Genomic DNA, 20,602 nt, shown 5'->3' with positions numbered 1-20,602 from the left:
CTCGTTCGTTTACTGAAGATTTAACGCCATTGCAGTTGACGAGGATGCCAAACTGTTATCCTACTTCTGCTCTGCTTCAGGGTATCCTGAGAGCAACGTGAGACGCCTGTTGTTACGACCGTATTGAGCGCACACCACTTAAAGTCGAGATCATTCATTGCTTTGCAGCCGATACTTATTCAGAAAGGCGAAAGAGATACTCATAAGCTTCTATTATCGCTCCCAAGGCTCTCGGTATGTTCACTTGGCATCGTATCCTCTTTGTACTGAACGGATAACAGCGCTGATATAAGCTGGTACAGGGAGGGGCGTAAGCTGGTGCCGGCACGAAGATCGTACGGCCATCATAGGATCGTATTAGCAAGAGAAGGTCGTTTAGTCTTATTTACCCCAATCAAGATACTCTCCTCATCAAGGAATCCCCGCAAGATGGCAAGTCACGTCTCACGCTGTTCTCCACCAACGTCATTCACTGTGAACATGGTAGTAAACGCTTCGAATCTCATCCACTGATGTCTGCGATACGCGAGAACACTAGACTCATGGGCATATTTGGACTAGTTCTTCTGCCAGAAATCCTACTCATCGTCTCTTCGAGTAGAGATCATCCAGACCCCAACATGGACACCGTCTATACCCGCCATAACCGGTCAGCACTGCGAAGAAGGAATCCTATGCACAAAGCATTGCTAAAGCAGTGCCTTCAGCGTCCATGAACGACCCACCTGTATATACAACGTAATATTGAACCCCACGAACTATACTGGAACGAGCCCAAGACGGATGTAAATGGCTGCACCAAGAGGCTATCGAATGAACCGTTGCAAAGAAGTCATTCGTCATATATCACATCGAAGGAAACGACAAGTGACAGATTGCCTACATCGAAGAACAGGCTACGGAAGACAATGCTTCGTGCCGGTGTTTGTACACTCCTGGTCCAGAATCGGCCGCACTTGCTTGCCTGCTCGCTCGGCCATCTGAAGGCAATCTCACCGGCCGGCCAAGATCGTCGCTGCAACGGTGACGGTGACGGCACCGGCACCTGTGCTCTGCCGCCTCTTGGAAGCATCCCGGGATCGGATCGCGATTGACGGAGCATGGGTTGTTAAGAGTGACTACATTCTGCAGGGCATTGCCCACATGCGGACATGATCAATCCAACCCATGATCTTCTGCAGTCTATCTGGTCACTAATATGAGCCCTGATATTACTACAGATCACAAAAGAGGGCATGACTGGCGCCGCTGCACGTATCCATGATTGCTTTGGGCAGACACTGGTAGACGCCGGTTTGGCCTAGCACCCCAGCAAGGAGAGAACGCGGCTGTGCCCATTCTCTTCTGCAGGGAGAGCGCCGATAGTCTCCAAAGTCCTCCATACCATCGGAGCAGTTGGGGCACGGATCTGCTGTAGGGTTTTGGGTCACACACATGCAGATACCAAGATGTCCGCGGAGCCCATTCCCCGAGAGCCGAGATGCCCTGACTCTCACTCTGAAGGTAGGACAGAGCGGGCTCTTCATGTAGGGAGCAAACAATGGGATGCGGGTATGAAGAGTCCTGTATGAAGACGAAGATGATGATGGCCGGAAAGCTCCACGAGATTTACTTGTGGCACAAACCGAAAGGGGATACACCTGGCTTTCAGAGTCTCGTCCGAATATCGGACGGTCAACTGTCGTCGAGAATTCAATCTGTCCCTGAAAGCCCTAGGTGTGGGATGCCATGTTCTTGTCAGTGAGTCCCCCCCAGATGTACTTGTTCAGATGCCCTCGTGATAGCCTTGGATCATCATGGGCCCGCTCCCCATTGGCACCAACCAAAGCAATGCTTCTCGGGCTCCATTCCGAAAGACAGTGATTGGACACCGTACATGGGGGCGGGGGAGAGAGAAGGCCTGGGCGGAATTTGTCATTCTCCTTCTCCCATATGCCTTAGTAGTATGCCTACCAGCACGAGCACCAGTACCAGATGCACTTGGCCGAGAAGGGTGCCCTGCAGGGTAGGATTCTCTGCGTCATTGACATGAAGTGCCAGTAAATGGAAGCACTCTACAGGGCAGTTGAAGAGCATGGTGAGCACCAACAAGTCCGACGCTGGACACGTCAGGTACATGTCCTGGAGCCGCACATCGCCCCCAAATAATCGGCGGTAGACAAGGAAGGGGGGCAAAGCTGTCGGCCGCCGCTCGTCGGCCTTGAGAAGAAGCAGAGAGCTGGTACTGTCGTTGCGGAGCTGGGGTGGTTTAACGCCGATCAAAATAAGGCTTTCGCTGTCACTGTCCCGAGCTTCCACTTGACTCCATGCTTGAACCCTGGCGTCGTTGGCTTTTGAGAGGGAATCGTGGAGAAAGACTTACGAATGCCAGGGTGCGTGTGCGATAGGGAACCTTTGAAGAGGCGGCATAGAGTAATATGACCACCCGTACTTGTACATCCTGCCATCCCAGAATTATCTACGTCAAGATTGTATCGCTACACACGATTCCTTTTTGAGTACACTTAACAGGGGCCTCTCCGGTGAGGCGCGGGCACGCGCACGATCTTCCTCGTCGTGATCTGTGGGAAAGCTGGCCCGGGTGACGCTCGTGGCGGCAGAACGAGCCTGCGCAATCCCTGCCGAGCTGTGCGGGTGACGACAAGGGGAGCAGCCGGCTATAGCGCAGGTTGCTCTTCGATGTTGGGACCAGGCCATTGGTATCCGGGCTGGATGGGATGACTTTCCCGCATCTTTCTGCTGGGGTCTGTTTACATTGGACTAGCAGGGGTGGACAAGGCCAGATGAATGGGCAAGGGGGAGGGGGGGCGTGCCATTTGGTCCACTTCAGCGGCTGGGGAACGAGGGGGGCGTGTGACAATTGGCACTCTTGATTTCTTTGCTTTCCATCTTGAGCCCCCTTCAGTTGAAGGGAGGAAGATTGAAAGAGAGCAGTAGAGGAAGATATGAAGAGTGTTCCGAGAGTGTCAAAGGCCGAGCCCCAAGGGGAAAGGCGATTAATAAACTCGTACTTGTACTAGTGCCAGTAATGTCTTGCCCTACGACGGCAGAGGCCGCGTCCAAGTGAGACACGGAACTGTCAAACAAGGCAGCCGGGGGAAGGGACTTTGTCTCAGAGCCACCGGCGTATACAGCACTTACAGGCGGCGGCGAAGGGGGAGAGAATCAACGGGGAAATGCTGAGACTGACTTGAATTGAAGAATTGGGCTTTTGAGCGCCCGTCTCTGGAAACTCCAGTCAGTCACTAGGCCAGAGGTAGGCTGTTGGCAACCCTTACTCTTGTCAATCTGACGGCTTCTCCTCTTCTGCCCGTTTCGTCTTCCGTGGCCTGAGGAGAGGCAGAGACAGACAGAGACAGGATCAGATAGACGACACAATCTTGCATGTCGTGAAGAACAATGTAGCGGTGAATGGATGCGCGAACAGCATGCGGTAATCTCAGGCAAAGTACCAATGAAGTCCAAGTCGAGTGCATTCTGATCCGGAAGAAGCGGTGCGGATACGGCGGTGCGGCCCGGGATATTCTGAACATACTCGCTAGGACGCGGACAAGATGATACTGCGCGTATTGGCCAACCATGTCCATGTGACTATACTACTCAATGACGCCAGAGCAGATCCCATACTGTCACTATCACATACAAACACTACTCGTAGACTCAGCTGCAGCCTAGCCTACGGGACTGAACCCGTCTATCTCTTGCCTTGGACGCAATATGAGCGATGACGGGATATGCGAAAAGAGGCGGCTCAACCCCTGTGGCCAATTTCTCTGCAATAAGCATCGGTGACGCTGATGAACCTATCCAGAGATGAACCTATCCAGAGATGAACCTATCCAGAGACTCTCTGATATCTTCTCTTGCTTGGAGTGATTGCGGAGATGGGTTATGAAGCATTCGCACTGGTTACCACCCGAGGCGTATTTCCTTCCATGCCTTACTGTCAGGGATACTTGAATGGCCCTGGAAAAATAACTCATCGGAGAGGGAAAATAGGATCAGCCCGTCTTCAAAATGTCTTCTTCCGAAGTGACATGCTATGTTCTCTATGAAGTCGAAAGGGTCACTGGACACTTGAACTTACAGCTCCTTGACCGTTTCAGGGATCTTGCTCTGCGAATACAGGCGTCCCCGGGAAAATCCGATATAACAAGACCGGGCATGACGATAAAGAGCTCCGACAGACTGCATGCAATGGAAACAAAACCCTCAAGACGGAAAAGTACCGTCCTCAGCTATGCCACGTCAGGCAGAGGCAGGGCGAGACATGTAGGGCGTTGGGCTAGCCGACATGGCAACATCCGGCCATGCTTTCGCTGGCCGTGATGGCACAGAGGAATTAGGATTCTCATGTTACATGACGAACAAGACCTCGTCAATTGGGTGCCTCGGCTACAGCGAGCGTGAACTTTGTAACACCGGCTTCGGGTGATAAGAGGACTTTCGGGTTGAGTCAAGATTCGGCCGTGGATCGGTGGCGCCGTCTATGCTGGTTCGTTGTGCTACGTGGCTTGGGGTTGGCCATTCGATAGCCAACGGAGCCAAAATGGTTCGGGCATGCGCAGTTTGCATGTAAGCCACCACTTTGTAACAGTCGAGAGAGCAAACTTGAAATGGCCAATGGCTGGGGCTCATATACGGAGTACAGAGCATGATGAAGTGAGCTGTTGCGCTCCGAGCCCTTGTGCGTGCTTCTTGGTGTGCTTGGCAAGGGTCGCAAGTCTTGGAGCAGAGAATTGATTGAATATTTAGGAGTTCCATGACGCTTATAAGGGGTGAGTAGCTACATGATAGTTGATCCATCGGTCGTTTGGTTGCTTATAATGAGCCATTGCAGTGGTATAGAAATACTGGCTGCTAACATGGAATGACATTCACTGTTGAGCCATTCATCAGATGACATCAAATTGGTCAAATATGTCAATCTGTGATGCAGAGCACGAGAACGACCACCCACATGATGCCAGGTCCAGATGGTGAATCTCAACTTTCGTAGTATTAGTTAATACATAGTTTGCACATCAAAACAACAATACATCCAAAACATATCCCAATTTTCCAACTACACTGCTTCAACCAGACCCTGTCGCAAACCACGAATCGCGACCATTGCCCCCCAAGCGCCCGGATCAGGAGGCAGCTCCTTGTTTTCACTCGACACTCCAACATATGTGGCTCTTCCAAGCCTTGGCTTCATCGTCTTTGTCGCATCCGCTCCATCCTGTGCCGCCTTGACGCCGTCATCAAAGCCCGACTCGCTCATCACAGCGGCAAAAGGAATGAGCGTGTCCATGACAGTGCGGTCTCCGACCTTGGCAGGCGTATACCTCCTGAGGCTTTCGAGAGCTGTTGTAACAGCTGTTCCCCAGAGCAAGATCGGATTATGAGCTAGTCCGATATTCTTCTCGATGGCCGCACGTAAGGAGACAAAGAAGATGCCCAAGATGCCGCCCAGAGTACCACCCATCTTGCTCTCCACAATGTCCTCGAGCTCCAGCAGAATCTTGACAACTGACCCGGATTTTGCTAATCCTGAGTCGAGGGCCTTGAGCAGAGAAGTGGCACCAGTCTTGAGCGTCTCTCCGCAGTCTCCATCACCCATGACAGTATCCCACTTGGTGAGATCTGGCTCAGCTTGGATGAGAGCATCGCAAGCATTTCTTAACATACTCTCCAGAAGCGCAGGATCAATCGTCAGATCGCTAAACTCGTCTACCGATCTGATTCCTTCATTCGGCGGCTGAACAAGCTGCTGCTGCCGCGTCCGCCGCCGTGCCTGGGACCCAGCCATGGACTCCCAGAACGTCGTCGTCCTGGCGTCAAAGAAAGACTTGATCTCTTCGACAGAGTAGCTGCAGTTCTTTGCGGCGGCGGTGACATTGATGACGGATACGGAGAATGCAGGAGCGTTGAGAGATGTCTCGAGGAAGCCGGCGCATACCCGTACCGGCTCAATCTTCCAGTCTCTTGCCAACTGCTCCAGTATCTCGTCCACAAGAGCGCCCATTTCGAGGTGCGACATGCCGCCGAAGTTGCTGACGAGCAGTATGGATTCATCGCCAGGGGCAAAGCGGACATAGCCGCGTTTGGGATCGTTTTCATCAAGGCAGTGTTGTAGAATCTGTGAAACCAGTTCGGATGCAGTTGGCGCGGGACATAGTTTCTTATATCCAGGTTCATTATGAGGGCCTGTGCCTAGTTCGACCTCGTCCTCGTGAAGCGTGCCATGTTCAGCGCGTCCTGGGACGTGGCAATGATCCAAGGTTGCCGCAATGGACACAATCTGCTGTGAGAATGCCACACCCAGATTGTAAACGTCGTCCAGTGAGCCTCCAGCACCAGCAGCTCCGCCCATGACCTTGAGGACGCCAATCTGGCCAGCCAAGCCTCTACGGCCAACCATGCTCCCGTTCTTGCCGACAGAAACATCGTCGCCGCAGATGATGGTCCGGCAGTTGTGGCCCTTGGCGTTGGCTTTTTCGTTGGCTAATCCAAAGTGCAGACAGTCACCGGTGTAGTTTGTGATGACCAGAATGGTGCCTTTGTCGCTTGGAACGGCATCCACTGCGGCAACGATCTGCTTGGTGCTGGGGCTGGCAAAGATGTCTCCTTGGACAGAAGCTGCGAGCATGTTTTGGCCTACATAGCCGGTCCATGCGGGCTCATGCCCGGAGCCGCCTCCGCTGATGATGACGACTTTGGACTTGTCGTAGGTGGTGTCGTAGACGACTCGGTTGGCTTCGTCCAAGCTGAGAGAGGGGTTGTAGGTGATGATGCCTCGGAGTGCCTTGTTGACGAGGCCGTCAGATGATGTAAACAGATGCCTAGCTGACATTTTTTCGTTCTGTGAATGTGTTCAGGGATATAGTGAGAGTACCGTCCGATTGCTACTGCGATGAACGGGTCAAAAGCAGAGCATATAAGCAGGATGCAGACCACCACAACCAATTCTTTCCTACTTCGGGGCTTCCCGAAACTTCCCCGACCACGGAAGGACAAAAAAAGGCTTCCATATCATCGTGATCTCACCCAAGGCCTTGTGCCACCACCCACATCTATCGTCTCGTGGTCGAGAACCACGGAGTTCATGGTGCCCCCTTAGTCCTCAGCTGCTCCGCCTCCACAACTCACGAACTACGCTCCGGATTCACTGTAAATCGATGACTGCAAGCAATAGTATGATAATACGACTTCTCCGCAATTTACCTTTCCTCTTCTAGCATAGACCAAGCGATTCCATATCCGTCGTTCTGGACCTGCGTGTTCAAGCATCGTGTCTGCCTCTGACGGATGCCAGCCGGATTTCCTAATCGGGAAATACCGAACGTATAAGCCATGGAGGTGTTTGCTTCTGTCCGACCTGAACGGTCACGAACCCCGCGAACAATACCATCTCGATGAAGCCGGATGTCATTCTCGTGGAACAGGAGAGTCCCGATTCGTGATTGTATTCGGTTGTGTGTGTGGGGGATGTTGTAGATGGGCTGTACAAAGTAGACGAGAACATGATGCCTCTAGACGGAATCCCGCGTCTGACTTGAAGCCATAAAAGCTGAAAGCTCTCATATTCCGGTCAATACTCCCGAGAATGCTTGAGAACACAATTTATACTGTTTGAATCAGCATTTAGTTTATCCTTGCCTTGATAGCTACTGATATACACATACAATGGCACCGAAATGGAGAATTGCCATGGGCTGCGATGTAAGTACATCAGTTTCTCCTACTGAATCAAGGCTGTCCATCCCAGGACGAGTTAAAGCGTCAAATTGAGAAGCCTCAACTGTTATAACTTCACCATTGTTGAAAATACAGGCTCGAGGCCATCGAGACAGACAGTCACTAACACGAGCTCGCTCACGCTTGCACAGGACGCCGGCGTCAACTACAAAAACACCATCAAAAAAGACTTTGAGAGCGACCTCCGGGTAGACGAAGTCATCGACGTAGGATCCGACGAACCCTCAGACAAGACGCCCTACCCCCTCCGCGCCGCCGCTGCCGCCCGCCTCGTCGCGGAGGGCAAAGCGGACCGCGCTCTGCTCATCTGCGGCACGGGTCTGGGCGTTGCCATTTCTGCCAACAAGGTCAAGGGCATACGGGCGGTGACGGCTCACGATAGCTTCAGCGTCGAGCGCAGCGTCAAGAGCAATAATGCGCAGGTGCTGTGTATGGGGGAGAGGGTTGTTGGGTTGGAGGTTGCGAGGAGGTTGGCTACGGAGTGGTTGGGGTATGAGTTTGATCCGTCGAGTGCGAGTGCGAAGAAGGTTGAGGAGATTGGGCAGCTGGAGGCATCATGATACGGTAGACACGAGAACTAGACATGCGAAACCAAATGTTTCTTATCTTGTTTGTTAGTTTTTTCTGGATGATGTTTGAAGTGTAATGCTGGGTGTGGCCGAAGCAGGCACATGCAGAGAACAGCGTGTTCTGACAAACGGCTGTCTTAGCATGAAAAAACCTAACAGCTCGTGGCGTCGAAGTTCCATATGCTAGCAATAAGCTGGTATCCGTTTATGACACGGTTTTTATCGTGGCTTGAAGGAACTACCGAGAACAGTGTAACGGACTGGCTGCTTTGGTGTTTCCGACCAACTGCTCACGGGACCAGCTTGGATGCACGATTCAAGCGAATCAAGACCCTGTAATATGGGACCAAGATCGTATAACCTTGGACCATATAGATGTCGATATTTAGGCGGAATGGTAGACATACAGGGCCCGGAGAGGCCGCAACTGGGTATCGTGGGCAGAATAGCGGCTGCTATGCCGGCATCCCAGAAGTGGAATGGGCGGAACGAAGCCGGTGCGCGGGGGAGGAGAGCTGAGGTGGGTGGCAGGAATTCGGATAGATGGGAGTAGCTCCAAGGGCCACAAGAGCTTACTTACATAGCTTACATAGCTCTGGTAGCTCTTCGCTATTGCTCGGTTTCGGTGCTCCTGGGTTTGGTCAGAAAGAGATCACCCATTTATCGCCACTTACATGGACGAGCTTCGTGTGAAGCGGCGCAATCATCCATCCCCCTTCCACATCTCCATCACCAGCCAACATGTCCAGCACAACGCCGAGGCGGCGCCTCATTGGCCTCTCGACCAAAATGTACTTTTCTCTCCAGCAAACGAGAGACTTCACCAATAGCTTCTTATGCAAGCTGGCAGACGTCCCGGCAGAGCTCCTATCCCGCATAGACATCTTCATCGTCCCCGACTTCATCTCCCTCACCACCACAGTCGCCCAGCTAAAGTCCAGCTCCGTCCCCATCTGGACCGGCGCCCAAGACTGCCACTGGGAGGACCAAGGCGCATTCACCGGTGAAGTCAGTCCCTCCGTGTTACGCAGCGCAGGCGCCAAGCTCGTGGAAGTCGGACATGCCGAGCGGAGGCGCATCTTTGGCGAGGACGATACCATGGTGGCGAAGAAGGCTGCGGCCGTGAGTCGCAATGGCATGATACCGCTGGTGTGCATTGGCGAAAGGACTCCAGGCGATGTGCATGTTGCGGTTGATGAGTGCCGGGCGCAGGTGGATGCTGTGATGAGTGCTGTGCCCGACGAGGCGGAGGTCATCTTGGCGTATGAGCCTGTGTGGGCGATCGGTGCCAGTCAACCTGCTGGAGAGAAGCACATTCTCGATGTTGTGGCTGGGATCCGAGGGCTGGAGTGTGTCAAGAGAAGGACGGGGACGACGAGGGCTTTATACGGGGGCAGTGCTGGGCCGGGACTCTACGAGAAGTTGAAGAGCGGATTGGACGGATTGTTTCTGGGACGGTTCGGACACGATCCCGATCAGTTTGTCAAGACGATACAGGAAGTAGCTGGAGCGTGAGGAAGAGAAAAGCATCGTCTTTTGGCTAGCTGACAGTCTGCTCCGCACCGTTGAAGAAGTTGTTACGTTTCCTCGGAGCGTGATTGCAGCTTACTTTACCCCGTACACCAAAGGTATTAATGAATTGACTTGAATAGAAGTCCACCCTCCAGAGACTCTTTCAACAAACAATGAAAAGATCAGCAATGGCCGCAACTCCAGCATCCAGTCAAAGGCTCCAAACAAGTGGCACAATAGCCCAATCAGTCCAAGTGTAGGGTCCTCATCAACTATCCCGAGTCCACCACAACTTTCTTAACAAATGATATCTTCACGATAACACACACACACACACACAGCCCTAAATTCTCTCATGGCTAAAATCAAACGCCCGGATACCAGCGGACCAGTTGCCGCCCAGCTTTTGATGCGAACGGTTGCTCCAACTGCCGACATCGCCGTCACTATGATAGTATCGAGAGCCGATCCATCGTCCTACCCCTCCTTTTTACGTATAGGTTGGTGAGAATTTGGTCGACTATAAATGGGATGAAAATCACGCAGAGTTGGAACTCGTCTTCTTTCTCTTTCACATCACAGTCATCGTTCTTCATCAAGAAACAATTGACAATCAACTCAATTACACACAATTGAAACAAAAGTATTCAGTGATATAGTTCACACCCCCTCCAAAACCCCCTCTCTCCAATGCATCTAACACACGGCAGGCCAAACACCGCACACTCCTGTCGGTACAACCTCGTCCGTCGCCATGGCGTCTTTCGGTGGTAGTCCGTCCAGACGGGATTCTGTCTCTTCATCTTCAGGTAATGTGTATCGCATGAGCCGGTGCCCGGGCTCCCGCTTCTTTTCCCACTTCACTTCTCTCCCCCCTCGTCTCTTGTCTTACACAAGAAACACATCATGAGATGGGAGAGAAGTGATAGTAGGAGAGGAAGAGGGAGCTCGGGCTGAGAATATACGGCCCTGAACTTGATCTGGATAATACCAGCGAAAGGATCATGCTCTCCCCCCTTTCTATCCCTTCAAATCCCTAACCCTCGTAGGCCCATCATGAGCCCCCCCGCCGCCGTCTCGCCCACCCAGCGCACCGCTGAACTCGTCACCCCCCCTTCCAAGCTGGCCGTCTCCCAGCCGCAGCAGCATCTCGAGGCCCAGGCCAAGTCCGTCGGCGACATGTTCGGCCAGTGGGACTCCTTCACCTTTGCCCCCATCCGCGAGTCCCAGGTCTCGCGCGCCATGACCCGCCGCTACTTTGAGGACCTCGACCGCTACGCCGAGTCCGACATTGTCATCATCGGCGCCGGCTCCTGCGGCCTCAGCACCGCCTACGTCCTCGGCACCCAGCGCCCGGACCTCAAGATTGCCATCATCGAGGCCTCCGTGTCCCCTGGCGGAGGTGCTTGGCTGGGAGGCCAGCTCTTCTCCGCCATGGTCATGCGCAAGCCTGCCGATGCCTTCCTCCGCGAGATAGGCGTCCCCTACGAGGACGAGGGCAACTACGTTGTCGTCAAGCACGCCGCGCTCTTCACCTCCACCATCATGGCCAAGGTGCTGCAGCTGCCCAACGTGAAGCTCTTCAACGCCACCTGCGTCGAGGACCTCATCACTCGCCCCTCTGCCGAGGGCGTCCGCATCGCCGGTGTGGTCACCAACTGGACCCTCGTCTCGATGCACCACGACGACCAGTCCTGCATGGACCCCAACACCATCAACGCGCCCCTGGTCATCTCCACCACCGGCCACGACGGCCCAATGGGTGCCTTCTGCGTCAAGCGCCTCGTCAGCATGGGCCGCATCGAGAAGCTCGGCGGCATGCGTGGCCTCGACATGAGCAGGGCCGAGGACGCCATTGTCAAGAACACCCGCGAGGTTGTTCCCGGCCTGATTGTCGGAGGAATGGAGCTGTCTGAGATTGACGGAGCCAACCGCATGGGTATGTCTCCTCTTCACAACATCCCCCTTCCAGTCGCGAAGCATGTATTAACCTTGGTGTTTTTGCAGGTCCTACCTTTGGTGCCATGGCCCTCAGCGGTGTCAAGGCTGCCGAGGAGGCTCTCAGGGTCTTTGAGGCCCGCCGCAAGGAGAATGCTCAGTAAATGAGATTCGTGGCTATCTTCCGTCATTCATTTGATTGTACTTGGCATGACTGGTCACTCATTTGATGTAAAGCAGTAAAAGTACAAAAGAACAAAAAAAATCACGCTGCGAACCAGATTGAATACACTGCAGCTATCTCTGTTGAAATATCCGGTCTCATTCCGTATGTGATATTCCAACTTGACTTCGAAGTAATCGAGCACCTGTGAAAGACATACTCATCCATACCTATGACATGTGATGCCTCAATTGTCTTCATATGGTCGATGACTCTTTCAAACCTCGACCTTGTCTCCATGTGAAGCCTCCCCGATGTCAGCCTTTCCGGGAGCCACAATGGCATCTGTCGCGGTCGGAATCGAATCGATAAAGCTTTTGGATTGCCCCTTGATTAAGTCTCCGACAGAACCCCGTCCTACGCGCATCGCGCCGTCTTGCCCAGTTTCGACTTTGTTCCAGCCCGCTAAGCCTATGGAGATAATCTCTGGCATGTTAAGAGTCTATGGTGAACAAGAGAAAGCAGAACCGGGGAGCAATAAGGAGTATGTAAGGTCAAAGCAAATCGACTCTTCTTTTCTCTGCCTTTTCGACTGCAGGGAACCACCCGACACCCAACTCTCCTCTTTTTCCACCAAAGAAGAACGCGAAATCTCAAGGATCATTAGAGGGCAAAACCGAGCGGCGAGCGATGTAATAGCGAGAATGACCCATGCTGGCAAGAATTCAGAAGAGCTTATAATGAATTGGTGCGACGGCTACAGGTCATTGTTATTCTCTTCCAAGGATGCCGATCGTTGGATGGAGCGAAGAGCACAACGGTAAAAGTTTCGCTCAACGTCTGGAGATGGAAGCCGAGCATGCATTATGCCGGGTTGGAGTGTAAGTCGTCGCCTGTGTGGTGGCTTGCGAGGAACAAAGACGGCCGTGGATGAATAGCGGGCTCACCACCCACTCCGCGGCCATGGAGAAGCCTAGTGGGCAGGCCACCCCCCTGAAAGCAGAGTTTGGCCACTTGTAGGCATCAGAGAAGTTCCATCTTCATATCGGCACATCGTGCTGCAGAAGAGAGTTGGCCGAGTCACCAGCAACGAACGACTGAACAACTCGAGATGCTATGCTAGGAGGGTGTAGATCCAGGCGGCATTAGGGATTGGAAACCCAGAGCGAGAGTTGCTCCAAATGACGCGTTCTGAACAGCGCAGTATCAACTGTAATCTCAATTCAAGGCCGCTCGAGAGTGACCGGGGGACGTGTGCCGACATGAGACGAAATAAGCATGCAGCCCAACACACGCCCAGCTGCATGCCCGTGCATTGTTCGACTTACCCCCTTCAGAACACCCGCAATCCACCACCTCGAAGGCCTCTAGCGGACCGAAGCGCCGGGTCGCTGGGCTGTCAGTAACATGATGCGCATGAAGGACATTGGTCAGGGTGTCGAGTTGAAAGCGCGGGGAAGAAGCTGTCTCTTGTTGACTCTGCTCTTTGTCCTCATCCAAATCTTGCTGACCACGCCCGTTGCGGTGAGCCCGCGCTGACTAAAAGCGGGAGCCAGATGCTCCCTGTCGATGGCTTGAAACCAGAGGCTTGGCTGGGTAAAGAAGCCGTCGGATCCCTTCTCGTGCGTCGTTACACTAGCAAAGGCGCGGTTACCTCGCACACGCACTCCGTAATTTTCTCGTTATCTCTTAGTCGGGCTTGCCTCGTGAAGCAGCAGACTACTAAGCATTGGCTCAGCTGGAGTCGACTTTGTTTGACACGAGCTCGGAAAGCCAAACGTCTGCTGTCTGTTCCCCCTTTTCATCATCTCAACCTCCGCAAGGGCTCTTTGGCTGTCTTACGGGAGCTGGCACCGGTCGATTCGCCTAGCCAGACAGAGTTCGACGGCGACAAAGTTCGACGGCCGACGGCTCCTCCCGATCGCGCCGCTGCCGCTGCCTGCTGGGCCGATCTGTTTGCGTCGCATCGCGTTGGTTGACATCTTCTCTTGTCCCGGATCTCGCCCCACTGTTGGAGCCTCGGGGCCCTGTGACGGTCCAGGCTCCGGGTCTTTTCGCCGGCACAAGGGGGTCGGTGTCTATGCGCGTCTATGCGTGTGTATGTTGGTCCAACGGAGACAGATACCTACAAGAAGCAGCACCGGCTATCACCATACCCGTTGCGTCTCAAGCTGCGAACTGAGCATAGTCCGAGAGTCTGACTGAGCCTCGAGTCAGAGCGCGGCAGTCTTGGCCAGATCTGTGCGGGCGACACCCGCGTTCAAATGACCGCGACAATGGGTGTAGGCGAACTCATTGAACGCGCCAGGTTGCCTTGCGTCTCGCAATGGATCGTAAGTTGTGTGTGCGAACGCCGCTCGGCTCTTCATGCCACTGCCGACCGTCATGTTGTGCTGCCGCTCATGTTATCGACAAGCCCGCCCACCCGCGTGAGACTCTATGCAGCTGGCTAACCAACAACCTCCGCCTCTGTGTCATAGAATGAGGACATCCGACCCATAGAGTCGGCCAGGCGGACATGGACGTTCTGGACCTTTCACAATTTTTGTGAGTGGCGGCCCCCCTGGGCGAAGGACGAAGTCAAAATTGGGTTATCGGCGAACTGGCGAGCAAGGTTGCTGACGAGGAGCGATTCCTCTTTTCCTCCCGTCTTCCAGGGTTGCTGATCAACTGCAACATTGCGACCTTCCTGACTGGGAGCTCGCTGATACCGTTGGGCCTCAACTGGTGGCAAGCCATCATTGGTATGTATGTCCATTATCCCGATTTGACAGAGGCCATTGCGTCGATTGGCTGACATGCTGCATACGGTAGCAATTGTGGTGGGAAACATCATAGCCACCGTGGCAATTGTCATTAGCTCGCTTGCAGGTGCCTACTATCACAGTGAGCCTCCTGTTTTCTCATACGCCCCAAAAGTAATTGGTCATGCTGAAGACGACTTCTCTCTCTAGTTGGCTTTTCCGTCTATAGTCGTGCCGTATGGGGCATGTGGGGATCCCAGTTTGCCATCTGGAACCGCATATTCTTGTCTCTCGGTATGATGCTTTCCGTCTGGTATAACGTTGTATGGAGTTTTGGCTGATATATGCTTACGTACCTAGTTTGGTTCGTTGGATGAATGCTCGAGACTGCATTGTACATTCGGCGTCTTGTGCTAACAGCTGTTGTCCGTAGGTACGGTTTCCAGACATGGGTTGGTGGCCAGTGTTTCGAGCTCATCTTGCTGTCGTGGGATCCCCAGTATGCATCTCGCATTCCCAACCACATGCCCGAAAGCACGGGCATGACAACAGCTCAGTTCGTATCGTACATCATCTTCTTCGTCATCAGTCTTCCGTTTCTGTGGATCCAGCCTCATCGCCTGCACAAGATGTTCCAGTTTTCCAGCGCCGTGGCCATAGGCTTCTTCGTGGCCCTCCTGATATGGGCCCTGGCAACCATGGGCGAGGGAGGCTTTGGTAGCACCATGGATTCGTCAACTACCATGCCCAGAACCGGCGGGCCAGGTAGCGTTGCCTGGTTGATGATGTACGGGATAATGTGCACCATTGGCGCGATTGCGGCCGGTATCCTGAACCAAAACGACTTTGCGCGTCTGGCACGGACGCCAATGGACGCGCTCTGGGGCCAGCTTATCCCATACGGCGTCTACAGTATCTTGACATCCGTCATTGGGATTCTAGTCGTATCAGCCACCCAGAAGCGGTTCGGCGGTGAGGCCGTCTGGAACCCGCCGACCATCTTTGTTCGCCTGCTGGAGAAGGATGATAGTGCTGAGACACGGGCCGCAGTCTTCTTTGCCGGTGTTGCGATGTGCATCTCTCAGATTGGTAGCAACGTGCCCGGGAATGCGCTGGCTGGCGGCATAGACCTGTCGTCCGTGTTCCCGCGGTACATCAACATCCGCAGAGGGGCCTACATCACGGCCCTACTTAGCCCAATTGTCAACCCCTGGCAGCTGGTTTGCAAGGCGACGACGTTTCTGTCCGTCTTGTCTAGCTACAGCGTCTTCCTCGCGCCGATGACGGGCATGATGTTTGCCAGCTATGTCGTGGTGAATAGGCGCAAGATTAAGGTCGACGACTTGTACCAGGGCCACAGCGGCAGCATATACTGGTATACCCACGGCATCAATTTCCGTGCGCCGCTTGCGGTGAGTCCATGTTTCGGTTCCTTTGGTAGATGCGAGTGAGAGAATGAAGAGGAAACTGACTTCCAGTGATTTCTTCTGCCAGTGGGCGGTGGGAGTTGCGCCGTGTACGCCCGGCTTTATCGCGGCGGTGAATTTATCCGTGGTGCTGCCCTCAGGCATGACGGAGCTCTTCTACCTCAACTACCTGTACGGCTTCCTGTCGAGCGCCGGCGTCTACGTGCTTCTCCACTGGCTCTTCCCTGCCAGGAACGTCGACAGGTTTATCAGGACGTCGCCGAGCCCGAGGGAAGTGCAGCAATTCTACGCTGACCGCTGGGAGGTGAATCTTGATCAGGCAGTCCAGACGCTATCAGACGATGGTTCGGGCATCATCCATATAACAGATTTGAACACCAAGTCGGAGCCTGCCGTACTCTTTTGATGGTTGGGGGGGAGATTGGTCGATTCTTCCGTACTCTTTCCTTGTCTTGTCTTTTCTTTTCTTTTTAAGAGACGCCATGCTAGCGAGTCATTGGATAGTACGTGAGCAACGTCTGATCTCTCTTATCTAGAGAATACTTACTGGGTATGCTGGCATGTACATACTTGACAGATGGGCCCTCATATGACCAAGCTGTGAATACATCCTGGCAGTACTTGCCTTGCGAACCAGGATGCTGGATGATGCGCTGTACCTGAGCTAGGCTTGACTCGCAGCCCATAAGCACTCTACTCTGGATTAAGACGATAGACATCGTGGGTAGGTATATTGTTGCGTCTTCTTGTACCTCGTAGTCGGCCAACTGTCGAGACGAGACGAGGACCAGGTCCACTGGTCGGCCTACTTATTGCTCCTGCAGTATCACCATCCATCAATTGTACTGTCAACGGAGAGTAGGGCATGGGAACATAACAAGTGGACGCAGCAGAGAACGCAAACTCAACCTGATCGTGCTTCGTTGTGATAGCTTGAACATGAAGTGAGTCCCGTCTTCAATGCTACAGCACTTATAGGGCTCACCCTCCACTACACGGCCGCTAAGACTACCTCCCCGGCTCCTAACAGCCTCCCGGTTGGCGGCTCCAGAGCCTAAAAGCGCTTAGCTGCCGAGCCCAATAGGCGAACCGGCCAGCCCCAAGCCCCGTGCCTGTCACGTTACCGGCAAGCTGGGCTGCCATTGGCGGCGTCTGGTGATGGCCTCGAGTGCTGCCACACGCAACCTACTCGCTCGTTCCCCGCCCTGTCGGCCAACTTGAATGACGGTCGGACAGGCGCTGAGGCTGCTTCGCCGCGGTGTTCGCCGAGAGACTCGACCGGGAACCGACTAGGCGCTGTGCTGCCTCTCAACCGCCCAACTCCACCAGCCACGGCGCCGCCGCAGAGACTGACCGACCAACCAGCCGGCCAACCAGCCAACCCGCCCAGGTTTGGCCAGGCCCGGGACGGCAAACCACCGCGAAGTCGCCTCGTCACATTTACCTGAGACACGGGAGCTGCCCGAGACGAAGATGAGCGGCGCCGACTCGGCCCAGGGCCGCCCCCGCAAGTTCACCATCCAGAGTCATTTCGGCCGGCCTCGACAGCCGCGGAGCCGCAAGAACCGGCCCTGCGACGCCTGCCGGAGGCGGAAGACGGCTTGTGTGATTACCTCGGAGCCTCCTTGTAAGTCCTCGTTTGATCGTCTTGCCGTGTGTGCCCTTGCGTCTGTCGCCATGTTGCCAGTGGGCATCGATTCCAACCGAGCCCCTGAGCCTCACACGTTGAACAAAGTATGTTGTGCGTGTCTATCTGCTGCGCGTCAGTGTGGGTTGATGTCGACAAACCAGCCCCGGCGGCTCCCGCTCCATGCTGCGCAAGCTTTCCAGTTGGGTCGCACGTGTCCGCCTCCCGCTCGGCCACAGATTGCTGGCACCATCGTTGGCTTGGGCAGCTATGGAGCTCGAGCTGCGTCACTGGCACCACGGAGGTGTGTGCTCAGGGCTGCTTTTCCAAGTGGGAACAAGCGGGAGCGTCCCCTCTCCAGCCGCCTGTTGGTCTATGCTTCACGCACAGGCTGCTGCATGCGGACCTCCACAGCTTCTGCTTTGATCCATGGGGCTGCACGGCAATATATGCTTAATCCCCGCCTCGTACCGGACCGAGTGCTAAACCTCTGCCTGCAGGTCTCTTTTGTAAGAGCAGAGGGTTGGTCTGCCAATCTACGCCGACCCCTGATGAGCTGTCTGCTCAGCATGAGAGTGCCGGCGAAAGCACCACTGACAATGGCGCCTCGGATGCTGAGCTCGTCACGCCTTCGGCCATGGGCTCCTCGCCGGGTCTATCACGCCGCAGCGTCTCGCACTCCAGCCCGGCAGACACGGTCCAGTCGTCTACAGGCATCACTGTTGCTGTGGCTTTGAGTATGGAGCGGCAGCCGTCTGCCCCCTCCGCCATGGTACATCAGGGCTTGGTTCGCCAGTCTGGGCCGCCTGCAGATGGCCAGGACCAGCCCTTACATGGCGTCTCACACCCGGCCGTTCTGTCATCCAACCTTCCTCTCCATACGCTCGAGGACAATTTCAACAGGACCGCGCACTCCATGGGACCGTCGGCTGAGCAGGACACGTATCTCCTGGATGCCTTCAGGTGTCTAATTATTAGTGAAAAGGATGAGATCGATGCCAACATCATCCAGGTGTATCCTGGTGGTCACACCGCGGACGATCGTCCGGTCCACTTCTTACTCTTGGAAAATGAAAACCCCGAGTTCACAACTGAGGCAAAGCAAGCTGCCTCGGACGGGACGGAGAGGCTTGTGTGGCCCTATGGCGAACACTTGATACGTCTATACTTCAAGCACGTTCACCCTATATACCCCGTCGTCACCAAGACGCGATTCCTTCGTCAGTACAAGGCCAACAGGATGAAGATCCCGGCCTCGTTGCGTGGTGCCATCTACGGCATGGCGTGCGTTTTCTGGGACCGTGACCCAAGCATTACAGAGCCATGCCCCTTCCAGCAGCATCAATGCATAGACCACGCGCACGAGGCTTGGAGGCGTGAGCATGAGAACCCCAACCTCTTCAGCCTTCAGGCAGGCCTTTTGCTCCATCACATCACGCCTCCTGAAATTGACAGTGTTGAGACGCCGAGCATGTGGACCATGACGGCGCAAACCACTGCATGTGCTCAGACAATAGGCCTCCATCAAGATCCCACCCGCTGGAGCATTGAGCCATGGGAGAAGAGAGTCAGAAAGAAGCTCTGGTGGGCAGTGTATGCCTCGGATTGCTGGTCCGCAATCTGCCACGGGAATCCTCCGCACATCAGCCTAAGCTCATTCAGCACCATTCCACCCGACATGGACGACATTCGAGCGGATGAGACTCTGCCTGAAGACTTGCGATACCTAGTTGAGCCCGACGATGCCATCTTCCAAGCCTCAGTGGGAGCTCGATTCTTACAGTTTATCAACCTGACCATTATCTTGAGGGAGGTGCTGGACTGCAGCTTGTAAGTCATGGCGAACCCTGCATAACATCTTGTCGTCGATGGTGTTTGCTCACGCGGCATCGTTGATGCAGCCAAGTTCGACCCAACCCGTCAAGCCTCGCCGACAGGGAAACACAGTTGGTCATTCTGAGAGAGAAATTCAACGACTGGCATAGCCTCCTCCCGCAATGCCTTGCTCTCGGCCCCGACAGAGGCCAAGACGTGGTCAGCAACTGTAAGACTTACAGGCAACTTATTGACCGACCATCGGAAGCGAGCACTAACTCTATCGCCAAGGCCCTTTGCATCTCCATTATTACGCGAGCCAGGCACTCTTGTACCGAGGGTTGATGTATCCTGCTACCAGAGAGGCCAGGGCCAATCCCGAGTCGAGCCTTCGCAGGTGGTTTCTCTCTGCCCTCAGCGAGTTTCGAAACTTTGTCTGCTTTTTCCACTCTATTGCCGAGGAAGATTTGCGAGGCTTTTGGTGTCGCCGTAAGTCTTTGGATCCTTCCTGGCTTGGCGTTGTGAACCTGGAGTTTGACTGCGAGTTGCTCCTTGGCTAACAGAAAGCAGATGCCCGATCCCAATTGATCTTGTGCGGGAATTTTCTCATTTACCTCTTTCTGCTAGCCACTGACCAGCAGGACATTGAGGCTGCATATCAACTCCTGCAAGAGTTCCACCACTCTCTCGAACGACTAGGCGAAACCACTCACAAGCCGGGACGGCTTCTGCTCCGGCCTGTCAGGCTCAGGCTGGATTCCTTCTTTCGCCAGGCGGCCACGGTTCTTCGAGGGAGCGAGGCGCTCATTACGTCGCCTACGAACGCAACAGGCTAGACGCCGCGAGCAAAGGACGAGTTGTGAATATTTCCTTTCGTTTTGGATATACATGTATCAGTCGAATATACTCCACGGACAAGCTGTATGTGTATATCAGCTTTATCTCGGCATTTACACGGCGCGTTGATAGCCTTGGACACTTTGGGCAGAAATTATAGACTGAATCGACTCGCAAAAAGCGGTATTTTACGCTTTCTAGATTATATCCGTCATCTTTATATACAA

The 20,602-nt window shown here is 54.2% G+C and overlaps 6 protein-coding genes across 6 annotated transcripts; 4 read left to right on the top strand and 2 right to left on the bottom strand.

Annotated features, from left to right (window-relative positions):
• Positions 1–992: 992 nt before the first annotated feature.
• On the bottom strand, positions 993–2,816 carry BBK36DRAFT_1141635 (hypothetical protein; the record flags this gene model as incomplete). The annotated part of the gene is made up of 6 exons (XM_024893466.1): positions 993–1,118; positions 1,435–1,497; positions 1,954–2,218; positions 2,363–2,440; positions 2,486–2,626; positions 2,755–2,816. 6 exons carry the CDS (start codon positions 2,814–2,816, stop codon positions 993–995), a joined length of 735 nt encoding a protein of 244 aa, XP_024749004.1.
• A 2,249-nt stretch (positions 2,817–5,065) lies between these two features.
• BBK36DRAFT_1120087 (glycerone kinase) lies at positions 5,066–6,838 on the bottom strand (the record flags this gene model as incomplete). The annotated part of the gene is made up of 1 exon (XM_024890657.1): positions 5,066–6,838. The coding sequence occupies one exon, from the start codon at positions 6,836–6,838 to the stop codon at positions 5,066–5,068; it is 1,773 nt and encodes a 590-aa protein (XP_024749003.1).
• Positions 6,839–7,671: 833 nt separating this feature from the next.
• Positions 7,672–8,303, top strand: BBK36DRAFT_1169384 (galactose-6-phosphate isomerase; the record flags this gene model as incomplete). The annotated part of the gene is made up of 2 exons (XM_024895306.1): positions 7,672–7,707; positions 7,875–8,303. The coding sequence occupies 2 exons, from the start codon at positions 7,672–7,674 to the stop codon at positions 8,301–8,303; spliced, it is 465 nt and encodes a 154-aa protein (XP_024749002.1).
• A 750-nt stretch (positions 8,304–9,053) lies between these two features.
• BBK36DRAFT_1159821 (Triosephosphate isomerase) lies at positions 9,054–9,827 on the top strand (the record flags this gene model as incomplete). Its single annotated transcript, XM_024894233.1, has 1 exon — positions 9,054–9,827. One exon carries the CDS (start codon positions 9,054–9,056, stop codon positions 9,825–9,827), a length of 774 nt encoding a protein of 257 aa, XP_024749001.1.
• A 707-nt stretch (positions 9,828–10,534) lies between these two features.
• BBK36DRAFT_1135537 (thiazole biosynthetic enzyme) lies at positions 10,535–12,027 on the top strand. Its single transcript, XM_024892674.1, has 3 exons — positions 10,535–10,717; positions 10,767–11,763; positions 11,832–12,027. Exons 2-3 carry the CDS (start codon positions 10,881–10,883, stop codon positions 11,924–11,926), a joined length of 978 nt encoding a protein of 325 aa, XP_024749000.1. The 5' UTR covers positions 10,535–10,717; positions 10,767–10,880; the 3' UTR covers positions 11,927–12,027.
• A 2,174-nt stretch (positions 12,028–14,201) lies between these two features.
• Positions 14,202–20,374, top strand: BBK36DRAFT_1169381 (hypothetical protein; the record flags this gene model as incomplete). The annotated part of the gene is made up of 12 exons (XM_024895305.1): positions 14,202–14,258; positions 14,406–14,472; positions 14,583–14,669; positions 14,740–14,811; positions 14,880–14,963; positions 15,090–16,081; positions 16,164–16,400; positions 17,165–17,291; positions 18,224–19,553; positions 19,625–19,767; positions 19,830–20,027; positions 20,166–20,374. 12 exons carry the CDS (start codon positions 14,202–14,204, stop codon positions 20,372–20,374), a joined length of 3,603 nt encoding a protein of 1,200 aa, XP_024748999.1.
• Positions 20,375–20,602: the final 228 nt, after the last annotated feature.

This window comes from Trichoderma citrinoviride (assembly GCF_003025115.1).
Source record: "Trichoderma citrinoviride strain TUCIM 6016 unplaced genomic scaffold BBK36scaffold_8, whole genome shotgun sequence".
NCBI lineage: Eukaryota > Fungi > Ascomycota > Sordariomycetes > Hypocreales > Hypocreaceae > Trichoderma > Trichoderma citrinoviride.
This window is presented reverse-complemented; position numbering and strand designations above follow the sequence as displayed.

Excerpts from the sequence above, each read along its gene's own strand:
- BBK36DRAFT_1135537 (XM_024892674.1), top strand. The coding sequence starts at position 10,881 with ATGAGCCCCCCCGCCGCCGTCTCGCCCACCCAGCGCACCGCTGAACTC. Across the intron at positions 11,764-11,831 it reads TGACGGAGCCAACCGCATGG|GTCCTACCTTTGGTGCCATG; the intron begins GTATGTCTCCTC and ends GTGTTTTTGCAG.